General features: G+C 36.2%; 1 protein-coding gene across 1 annotated transcript; it reads left to right on the forward strand.

Annotated features, from left to right (window-relative positions):
• The first annotated feature begins 10958 nt into the window (after positions 1 to 10958).
• LOC119555199 lies at positions 10959 to 11347 on the forward strand. The gene is made up of 2 exons (XM_037866456.1): positions 10959 to 11046; positions 11112 to 11347. The coding sequence occupies exons 1-2, from the start codon at positions 11013 to 11015 to the stop codon at positions 11345 to 11347; spliced, it is 270 nt and encodes an 89-aa protein (XP_037722384.1). The 5' UTR covers positions 10959 to 11012.
• Positions 11348 to 11968: the final 621 nt, after the last annotated feature.

An 11968-nucleotide genomic window follows, 5' to 3' on the forward strand; every position in this document is an offset into this window, starting at 1 on the left:
GCCGGTATTTGATTTCTTTTTTATTTTGGTGGGGAGATCATGCTGGGAAAGTGTAAAATACATTTCTGAATTTTCTTTTTGGCCGCCAAGTGAGCCTGAAATGCGCCAAAGGATTTTTGTTTTAGTCTTATTTAGTCCCATCGTCGAAAGCCCTTGAACTTCATATTGGGGAACTTCATGACTTTTGGCACGGAACTCGGTAATAAATTTTGAATAGGGGAAATTGCAGTATGCAAAACAAAATTTGGCATTTCAAGTGGAAAAATGCTTGTAGTGCAATTGAAGCTATAAAACAAAAGGCCTGAGCTCAACTTCTATATCTATCTCCTTTAAGAGCTACAAAAAATACCTCAACCTAGAACAAGATTTGAAAGGTATTACATTTAAATGTAATGTGTTGATATTGCGGACGAACTAAGAATGGCTGCTAGCCGACGAAGCAACTATTTTCCAGCTTCAGTAAACATTTTAAAAGTTTTAACGAGATGTCTACTAAAAGGGACAAGTACCTCTAAGCTCATTTAAATGAATTGAAAGTTCCAGATAGCTTTCAAAACTAACGACACTTGACAGCGACCAATCGGAATGAAACCTCAAAAACTAATTAGCACAAGTCAAAGGAAACCCGAAAACATTTCCATTTCAACATGTGTCCTAGCATCTTCTGGTAATATGTAATCAATTAATCAACGCCTGGGACGGCACCCACAAAAACCAAATTTCAACAAATTTCCAAATCCTTTCGACAGTTGACCGCATCTGGATGGAACTTCGCAGAACAACAACAACGCCAACAAAATGAAACTTGGTTTTTGGGAAGGGGAAATGCATAAAATTTCAATTTTCTGTAGCATAAACAAGGCAAAGGATCAGGCAGCCGAGGGAAAATCAAATCAAACCCAGAGGCAAAATTTAATTGCGTTTAACCTGAAATCAAATTTTCAAGACGATGCTGACCAGGCCTAGATTCAATCAATCCACAGGACATTCTAACTCGGGGCGAAAGGTCCAAGCAACAAATCAGAAGGGTTCATGTTTATCAAAATATTCATACAGTAAGAAAAAACAAGTTATAGTTTTCCTATAGTTCGTTACGAGCGTAAACTAAGGGTAGTAAATTATAACATTTTAAAATCAAACAACAATCAATTTAAACTTATATTTTTATAATTATCTATTTGTCTCCAATACCAATTTAAATTCTCCACACATTAATATCAATATAAAAAGGATATCTTCTCGCTTCTTATTTCTTAATTGGGATGAATATACAAAGCTTTTTCTCTGTGTGTACTTATACGTTCGGTTATTCTTTTTCCCACACAAGAAAGGATAATAAAATGCCTGGGGCAAACAAAAATAAACAACATGCGTACGCCCGGCTGGCTGCATCCTTTAAGGATGGATCCTTCAGGGAAGCCGGCGAATGGGGACGAGGCAAAGGCTTAGACTTAGATTGTGGCATTGATTTCATTTTCGGCTGTCTATCAAGCCAAATGGACAAGAACATTTAACACAATCAGGCAGTAAGGATGCCCGTCAGGCAGTGTTTGCTTTTCCTTTTTTATTATTATTATTTACTTTCATTTTGATTACTTTTTGGCCTCCGGCAAAGTTTTGCCCATTCACACTTCATTTGATGAAGCCCCGAAGGCTGCAGGAGCTAAGGATCAACACGAGAGTTCACCGAAAGTTGTTTCGTCCAACATTTTGAACAAATCATCGACTAATTTGCCCCGCTCACACCGAAACTAAATGGAAAAAGTTTTTTTATGGTCGGCAAATAAAATTAGCCGCCCTATCAACAGGTGTAGCCCCTAACAGATGTCTCACCGCCCGACCTTTGTCATATTTGTGGTTCCAGGTAAACCTACATAAAATGAAACCTTAATTCCGTGTAGTACCCTTTCTCGAGTCTGATGATGCTTATCGTCGGAGAACCGATTCCTTTATTCCTTTTTACGAATCATAAAATTCTGGTATTAATAAACGCGTGCCTGTCAAAAGAAATCTAATGGATTTTAGGGTTTGCCTGAGATAGAAATCTGTGGCCTGACATCTTTGGTGGATAGTTTATGGTTCGGTGTGGATTTGCTTTGGTGACTCACATATGATCGTTGAGTCACAGGCGAGGACAGCTGTAGGATTCAGGATGGGGTTTGTGAATATTTTGGTGGATCTTTTCAACAGGTGATGCAGGCAGAAATATTGGAGGACCTTGATAGATTAAATCTAGATACCAACAAAATAAGGTACATAAATATTCCCACATTCAGTCACAATTGTCAACCATTATTTTTAATTTTCGTGTTTAATATATAAATAAAACGTATAATATATTAATATATCTAAAAAAGTTTAAAATATTAATTCAAACAGCATTGCAATTGTACAAAATTAGGATTTTAATTTTCTTATTTTTAAGTATTAACTAATAATAATGATAATTGAATGTAATGTATAAACTTCAAATACAACTTTGTTTACCATCTATGTATTTTTTGCTGTGCGCTTGCCAGTGGAGATAAATAAAAGTAGAATCAAGGAAAGGCATCATTCTCTAATTGATTGAATTCCACAATTTAATACCAATTAAAATCTTTATAAATACCAATAATTTGGTTACATTTAATAAAAATACACTTTGCTGCGTTATCCTACAATCAATATGAATTTCATTCTCACAAAGACCTCCTCTTTTTTCTGTCTCCTGCCCATTTATGTCCTGTTAAATGAAACCGAAAAAAATGCAACATTTTACAACCAGATTCGATGTTTCGATTCTCGCCCACCAAAAAATATTTGAATAAAAATAAAGAAACCCTTTAGCAGAATATCCGAAACTATAAATTATCAAGCCATTGAAAGTATAGCCGTGAAAAAAGTCGCTACCATAAATCCCCAAAAGAACGTTTTTCATTTACAACCCAAAACGTAACTCATGAATATTTCGACCAAAAGAGAAAAACCCAAAAAATATACTGGGCAAGCGTAAAGTAAAATAGACATGCAAAAAGTGCGACAGACGCCAAATGTAAAGTCAACAAATAAACAAAAATAATAGACAGTTTTATTTAGAAGTTGTTTTTGTTGGTCTTTCTCTCGTTATTTTGTATCGGAATGGGAGCAACAATCACAAAAGTAACCTCAAAAATTTCAATAAAGACCACAACAAAGCAATTTATAAAAATGCCACAGAAAGGAAGGGGGCGAACGACAACAAATGAAAGCTCAAATAGAACAGAAATATTGGTAGGGGTATTTCTTTTTTGGGGGATGGAGGGAAGTCGGGGACCCGGCACGACATTTTAACAAAACAATAGAAATCAATTGATTGCGTTGTGGGAAGCTTAGCACTTGATTTCCGTAGAGGGAGGGAGGTGGATGGACAAAGGGAGCGGAGGTGGATATATTGCGTGAAAGCCAGAGGAGCTTTTCCTCTTTGAGTACAGTAAAACTTCTTATGTGGAATTATACAAATTGAATGACTTACATCTTGTACTAAGGAATTTAAAGCTTAAATTTATATTATTATTTAAATGATACAATATGATATCATTGTATTCTGAAAACCAAGCTAGATATTAAAAGAAATAAGATCATTTTTTAAAATTACCTTTGAACAGCGTATATAAAATACCATTGTAAGGGTCACTTTATAAAGTTTTTATTTATAGTATAAACAAAAATCACTTAAAATTGAATTATGTTCATAGCATAGGTTAATCCCAAGGCCAACTGTATGGGTTGTTGCCACTGTTATTGGAAATGGTGGTGCGGCTAAAATTCTATTTTTCCAATTTTTGCGCAATTTATTGCATTGTCAAGGGATTCACAGGAGTCAGGAGGAAAACGAAAGCAAACGAGGAAAAAAGGCGAGAGACATTGGGAAAAACAAGCAACCCAAATGCCAAAACATAGTGCGGCTTGTACGGTTTATTGGTGGATGGGATGGGGATACGGATGGCTATAGGGATGGGAATGGAAATGGGGATCTTGGGGGGCTTTCGTCTGGGGCCAAGCGTAAAAGTAAACAAAGCCAAAAGCGGAAACGCAAGTGAAATAATACCACAGAAGCTCGGCAGCAGCAACTAAACATCAATAAGCATTGACTAACTGGATTCGCATTCCGGGCACAACAAAAACCCAAGGATACGGGCAACTGGGGAGTACTCCCCACCCCCCCCCCCCCCCCAGGACCCCACGGCATTAATAGCTCCAGATTAAATAATCGCTCCTTAAGCGAGCGAACAAAGAAATGCAAGAAATTGAAAAGACACTGCTGGGACTTGATTTCGAATTAAATAAAATTAATTTTAATTGGGTCCGCATCTGCGTGGAGTGGTTGGTGGGAATGGCGGAATATTTAGGGTGCTGTGGATACCAGAGTATTTGTAGTTTTCTGGGGTTGATTGGATCAATTTTTGGGGGTTAAATTAAGTATATTGGGGGTTCCATGCAGCACAAAGATCGAACTTTAACATGAAAATCATTTTCTTAATTACAATTTTGGAATGTTAAATAAAAACCGTTATTTGTAGTATATGTAATCCGAATCGAATATCAAATTTAAAAAATATAATTTTGTTGTTCTTTATTTTTGATAGTTCGTATAATTCTTAGTTAATGCATTATATTCATTAAGACACCATCTTAAATTCGCTCATATATTTATAAGATTTGTGTTAAATACTAAAACATACCTCTGCAAATTCCCAGATTTCCATTATCTGTCAATAATGAGCCAAAAATTGCATAGAACCATAGTTTAAAGATTAGTGTCATCCCAGAAAGTATCGCAGCAGACTGCAGTTTTCCCTTAAAAAAGATATCAAAAGGACAATCCCCCAAACAATATCAACAACAAAGTCATCATCCACTGTCGTCCCTCCATTCTTCGATATCACAGGCCTAACTCCGATAAAGATGCAACATTACAGCGATTATATCGTGAGGCAAAGAAGGATCTTTCAGCGAGAAGAATGCAATGAAAGACAAAAGGGCGGGCGAACAAAATGTCATGATTATGGCAAATTTTCGTAGTCCTTTGTGGCTTTCAATTGCGCTTTTTTCATCCACACGACACACAGTCTTCGGATCGAGGGTCTTTAGAATTCGGAACAGACAATGTCCAGCATTGAGAATCATCGACTGCAAAATCTCAAATGTCTTGGGCAAAGGACTGCCCGTTGCTCCTTCTAAACTGTAGGCAAGTTTCTCAAATTAGAGGCTCTGCCCGCCTGCCGAGAGTCCTGCAAAGATGTCCCCGCCAGGGGCGGTCCTTTCTTCAGTTTTATCTCTTTGTCCAGGTCGGCTAGTTTTATGGTTGACGCGAGCATCGCTTTTGACTCCGACCTGACATCATTGTCCCCGATTTGCAGCTGCATCTATATCTGCTGATGTCTTACTGCCTGTCAGCTTCCCTGGTAGCATTTCTCGAAAAAAAATAAGGCCCAAAAAGGTCTTCTTTTTTGCGCAATGTTTGTTTGTCCTTCCGATGTCCTTTTCTCGATCCTCCTGTAGGTGGTTACTAATTGGGTTATTGTCAAATATTTGATAAGATTAGGCGGCAGCTGCTCATGCTGCAGCTCCTGACCAATTAATATTTCTCCTGGCGTAATCATGAGCTGGAAAATTTATAGTTCCGTGGAAGCGCCGCCCAGCGTTGTTATCCCTTCCTGTTCCCTGCACAAAGAACACTACAAAAAATGGGTTTAAGGTCCCCCCTTTTATTAGGAAAACTTTTTTATTTCGGTGGGTTGCTAATTTATATTTTGGATTCAGGGCCAAACAAAAATTGATTTTTCAATTGTTTATTTACACTAATTCTTAATATTTTATATGTACAATGTACATTCGTTTTGTAAAATGTTTACCAAGATTATTAATAAAATATAATTACGCTTATAATTCAAGGCACTATATCCTGGATTCGATTTGGAATTCATGTTGAAAAATGTTATTCTGATAGAACTCTAATCAACAAAAACATCTTAAAAACATTCCACATATTATTTAAATATTTTGTTTATTTATTTTTAGACTTCAAATTATCTCAGAAATCTATCGGGCTCCAAATAAAATATATTTATATGTTTTAAAACGAATGTTGTTTTTTCTGAGTGCCCTCAAATGTTAAATGGAAACGGGATGGAAATGAGGCCCACCAGCAATTCGGGGAGGCGCCTTGGCGTCATCATAATTTAAATCGCGCCACGCGCACCGAGCGAAGGTAAATATGGAAAATGGGGAAAACTATGCCCCGGGCACTTTGCGCCAACGTCAGACACAATTTTCCAACGAAACCGAATGAAAATGAGCATTATCCCCGCTGAGGTCGGCGGTCCTTCTGCCGCATTTAAAATCAGTTTTTACCTGTTGATCGGATGGGCATGGGATTGGGATTGGGATTCAGATTGGGAATGGGTTTGGATTGGATCCGGGCCTGCGGATAGGACGCCTGGCGGAAGGTTATGACAATGTTATACGCTAATTGAGCACAAAACATTTAGAATTTATGGAAATTACACTGCCGAGCATAGTATGCGTTCTCAAGGAAATCGTTATTGGAATATTAACAGCATTTGAACATGAAATAATGTGAATATCCTAGTATAGGTCTATATAGTAGACTTTTCTGAAAATATTGCAAAATGAAATATTTACTTTGGAAATCGATGTGTATGTTTTGTATTAAAAAATTCGGATGTCTTAGAAAACATTTTGAAATAATTTGCTACAAATATTTATTATTGCAAAATGTAAAGATATAGCTCTTACATTAAACCTAAATGTATGAATATTATTTTTTACCTAGTTATATTTAAGAATATTAAAAATAAAGTTTTTTAAAGATTCATATACAAGATTTAATCATACGGAGTTTAGTGTAGCGCCCCAGGAAGCACATGCTTTCCATTTTTACTGACCCCTCCGTAATATCGAAGTATTTCTTTGTCACACATGCGTCCCCAAAAGAACATAATTCTCGATTCCAGAGGACGCCTCCTCTCGATTTCGTTGGCAGCGCCTTATGACAGTTTTATGGTTTTGGTGCTGGGTGCCCTACGCTACTTTTGTTTAAATGCAACCAGCAACAAAATCAGAAGACAAAGAGGAAAACATGGAAATTATGCATAATTTAATTTGTATATAATATATGCATTTTCCGAGCACATTTTGCCGCTACAGGAATTCCTAGAAGTTGGGCGACGGAAGCCGCTGGCGACAGGCTGCCAACATCGCTCCCCAACTTCGACCCAATCACCAAAAAATATATATTTCTGTTGGGGGAATTTATTCATGTTTCATGTTTTTTATTGTGCCTTACTCGTAATTTGATTTTGATTTGGGAATTTTAATTAATAATCATGTTTTTTAGGGGGAGGTGCTTTGAATTTTTGATGAAATATTGTTATGAATGCGCTGCGTGTGCCATGAACATGTATATGGAACTCGAATTGGACTCGGAATTAAAAATAGTAGGTGGATGGGGACATCTAAAAGTCACCTAACAATATAATAATAATTGTATGGCTTTTAGAACATCTAATTGGCCGAACAGAAATTTTATGGTCCGCTCAGCCATTTTAATTGTTACATTTATGTTTAGCGGTTTGTTGGTGAATCTCTCAGGTGTGGAAAATGTTTATTGCTTAGATATATTATTATATTGTAAGGTTTTATGAAATTCCATTATTGAAATTTAGATTTTGCTTTATAATAATTGTTTCTCTCTTTACTTTAAATTTATCGAGTAATGAAAATACTTTAAATTAACTAATTTTCATTACAATATTTATTTTCAAACCTTATTTTCTCTTTTCCATTAAAACTAACTCAGACTATTAGTTTTCAGGAAAACTATTGCAACTTAGTTGAATTGGTATGAAATATCCATTCTCAACAAAAGAAGTATTAAATGGATAAAATTCAGCACAGTAGCCCCCAACCAAAAGAACACCTTACAATAGCCGATTAGTTTTCGAAATGGTTTTCCAAAAACTTTTCTTCAGAACAAGCAAGGAGAACCATTGTCGTCGACTTGAAAGCGGAACTCGTGTATTGCATTACCCGCAATGAAAATGGAAAAAGGAGGAAAATCTCAATTAGTGTGCACTCGAGAGCGTTCTGAAAAGAGCAGAAGACCAGGAGCCGAGAAGGAAATTTGCAAAAAAGATCAATTTTCCAGCGAAACGGAAAGCCGGGGCGCACATTTTAACAGGATAAGATGCGTTTAAGCAAATGAACGGACAAAAAGGACAAAGGACGTGCGTCCTTTGAAGTTGCAGGCGTACAACAAAGCGAAATGGTCAAGCCACAAAAGGCAAACGGTGCGGAGCAGCTGGCCGAGATGTGAGCAGTAGAGATTAGCCAGGAAAAAAGGAGCAGCAGATCCTGAACACAATGCCATTTAGCAGGCAGAAGGGAAAAAAGCGGAAGCAAAGTCTTAAGGCGGCTACGCGCTACTCGATTTAAAAAATCTCAAATTAATCCCATTTGGCGGAAAAGATACACTGGAAAAATGTAGAAAAAAAGCCATGGCGAATGGAATAAATGCCGCCAAAAAACAGCTGGGAATCCTGCGGGAAGTCGGCATCCTGCTGCCAACTTTAGTACAAATTTCATGCTGGCTTTGGGAACAGAATTTCGTCTGTCAACTCGCCGACTTCGCTTGGCAAGAACTGTTGACACTTTCAGCTGTCCCTTTGATGTCCTGGTGCTAATATGTTAAGCAGCAGGCATCCCAAAAACCGGACCATTTCCAAATTCATGCTGCGAGCCGAGAAATTCCTTCACACTCCACAGATTGAGCTGTCATCGCAGAGTTTTGTCCTGCGGCGCTTTAGCCAGAGAAAATTCGGTATCTTGAAAGTGCTTTGGTGAGTTCCCTAGATGCGATGTGGGAATATCTGTATCTGGCGTCTTTTCATCCGAAATCTTCCCTCTGCCCAAACACTTGACCCACATCTTCCGCCACCGAACTATTTTGCCTGCTCAATCGAATTGCGTAATCGATACTTTGCCCCAAAGGCAGACTTACGATCGATTGCGAAGATACAATGGCGGAGACAAAAGGATTTTCTGCTACATTGAGTTACGTAAAAAGGTAAGATCCCCAGGCATTTCTTTAAAAGGATGTCTAGACAGATGCTCAACTTATGTGGGCTCAATCAATTGAGGATCCTCTTTATCCAAACGGATTAATATCAACATTGAAATTTTTGAACTGGAAACCCCAGAAAAATAGACGACCCTAAAATGATTATTATACGGATTTTTACAATTCAGTAAGTCCATCTACCATGATTTTTATTGACTATTGTGCAGCGCTTTTTATTCATATTTATTAATTAAGCCCTTCAGAAGGACATTCTAGTTACGCTTATGTTCATTACCTATAATTCACCTTCCCTCACCTTTTCAATCTGATCATTCTTTCATGCAATTTTTTATGTAAATTCAAGTACGAGACAACTTAAAGCAAGAGTATTTTGTTTTTTAAAAGGAGCTGTTACAACCAATATATTTATTATACATATTGGCCACTTTGGAGCTTTGCTTCATGTTAAGGGATATCATATGCTCTTACCATGCCAAAAATCATTTTACAGCGACTACAATTTATAGAATTGTTGATGTCTTTAGATTTTAAGAAATGGAATAATGGCTGTTTAAATATATTAACAAAAATCGATAAATGTTATAAAAATAATAGATATTTATTGTTGATTACCACAAATTTTTTAATAATAATTAAATTTTCTTTCTCGATTTTTCAAGTTCTCACAAAACCATTGCCCAAAGTTATGCTTTACAAAATAAATTTTAAACTTATGTTAACTGATACCCCCAAAAGTATGCTTTTAATGAGATGTTACCCTTTGAATTCGCTCATTTTTGTTTAAATTTGATATTTGTTTTGCCCTGCCTCAATTGAATTCGCCTGTTTTAGCGAAGTGTGGCATACTTTCAGGCTGCAATTTTCTTTCGAGTTCAAACTAACGCTCTGCCCGCCATACATTTTTCTGGCAGATAAGAAACACACAATAATTATATTTTAAGAAATTATTATTATTGTTCTCGAGATAACAACAATAACAAATTTTCGTACGCGATTACTCTCAGTCTAACGACTATTTATTTTATAATTTCATCAGCAAATTAACATTTGTTGAAGACGCTGTCATAGCTGAGTTAATTTAAGTTTCCTTCAAAAACTTTTTTGTTTTGCTATGATTTTAAATGTTGTTAAGATATACAAAAAAAAATATAAATCAGCTGACAGTTTCTTCACTCAACCATTTTTGAAGCTGTTTATTAATAAGCAAACTATAGTATTTTATATGTATTTAAAAACATGCATATAAATAAAAAATCTTATATGAAAAAAAAGGTTTTTCCATATTTTTGTAAATTTGTATTTTATATATATACATATAAAAAGATACCTACCCAATTTTTTTTTTAACTTTTATTAATGCGTAAATTTTATTCTTTAGATTAGCACACTGCTACCCAACTGGCAGCTGAATCTAATCAGTTTTTACAAAAATAGTACAATAATTAGTCTAAGCGTTTCTTAAGGCAAGAAATAATTTCGTGGTTTTTATTTTTGTGTATTAATATTGAGGGTGGTCCTACCCAATGTGAATATTAGAATACGATTTAAGTATCCCCAATTAGTATATATATATAAGTTGTTTTATTTTTAAATTAGCCAAGCCCGTTTACGACCTTAATACTCCGTTCTAGCTCTCGAAATTCCCAAGCGCTCCCCGAAATGCTGACCTTGATCACTCTCTAGAGACCTCAAACTCAATAGCTATGCTAATATTTAGTTAGTTGTTTTTATATAGAATTGTAGGGCGATCTGTTGATCTTGAATTAGTCAAACACTGACTGTTGGGTCAGGCAAATCGCAAGGCATTCGCAAAAGTTTGGGTATATAAACTTGGGCCAAGAGCTCACTTAGCATCGAAAGCATCTCAAGCTATATTCAACCATCAAATATGCAGTCCAACAAGGTTTTATTCCTGTTCTTCGGTGAGTTTGGAGAAGAAAGCCACGAAAAGGATACAAATTCATCTAACAACGATCTTTCCATTCAGGTGTCCTTGCCATAGTGATCGCCGTTAGTCTCTCCTCTGAAGTTGTGGACCAGGGCAACGATGCTATTAGCGATCGTCGTTTCCGTTGGGAATTCTCAGAAGATTCCGATGAGCCTGCAAATGACTCGCAAGCGGATGACGGACGCGTTGATGAATCCGACATAATCATCTCTGAGTCTATTGAATATCAACCAGCATCTTCTAAAAGTAATGAAAGCGGCTCCACTGAAGCTTAAACATCAAGCAATTTGTACAAAATTTGTATTTTTAAGTAGTATTTGTTTTTATGGGGAGAAGTTTAAATAACAAAAGATATTTACAAATGAGTCTAGACTATTATTATTCCCAAACGGAAGCTAACTTCGGCAAGGCGAAGTTTCTATACCCTTTCAGGTCGTTCCCGTGGCAGCATTGTATGTACAGAGCTTTTCGGATTTTTAGAAAACTAAAAGTTTATTATATAACTTTTAAGATAATGTTCCATTTACCGAAAACGAAATATAAAGGTCTTTATATTATTATGACGTTAGTTATCCGATGGTTCCTATGACAGCTACATATTATGATATAGATGTCATATTTTTTTTTAATTTTATTCCAAATTCTGAAATATTAAAACAATGGTATTCCCAAGAGTATAAGTTAATATGTTAAAAAGCACCGAAGTAATAATTTTTTTTATTTTGTTGATCATTCCGATGGTAGCTATAGGATATAGTTGTCCGATCCGGCTCGTTCCGACTTAAATACTACCTGCAATAGAAATATGACTTTTGGGAAGGTTTCATCCCGATAGCTTTAAAACTGAGCGACTAGTTTGCGTGGAAACGGACAGTCGGACATGGCTAGATCAACTT

Source organism: Drosophila subpulchrella, chromosome 3L, assembly GCF_014743375.2.
Source record: "Drosophila subpulchrella strain 33 F10 #4 breed RU33 chromosome 3L, RU_Dsub_v1.1 Primary Assembly, whole genome shotgun sequence".
NCBI lineage: Eukaryota > Metazoa > Arthropoda > Insecta > Diptera > Drosophilidae > Drosophila > Drosophila subpulchrella.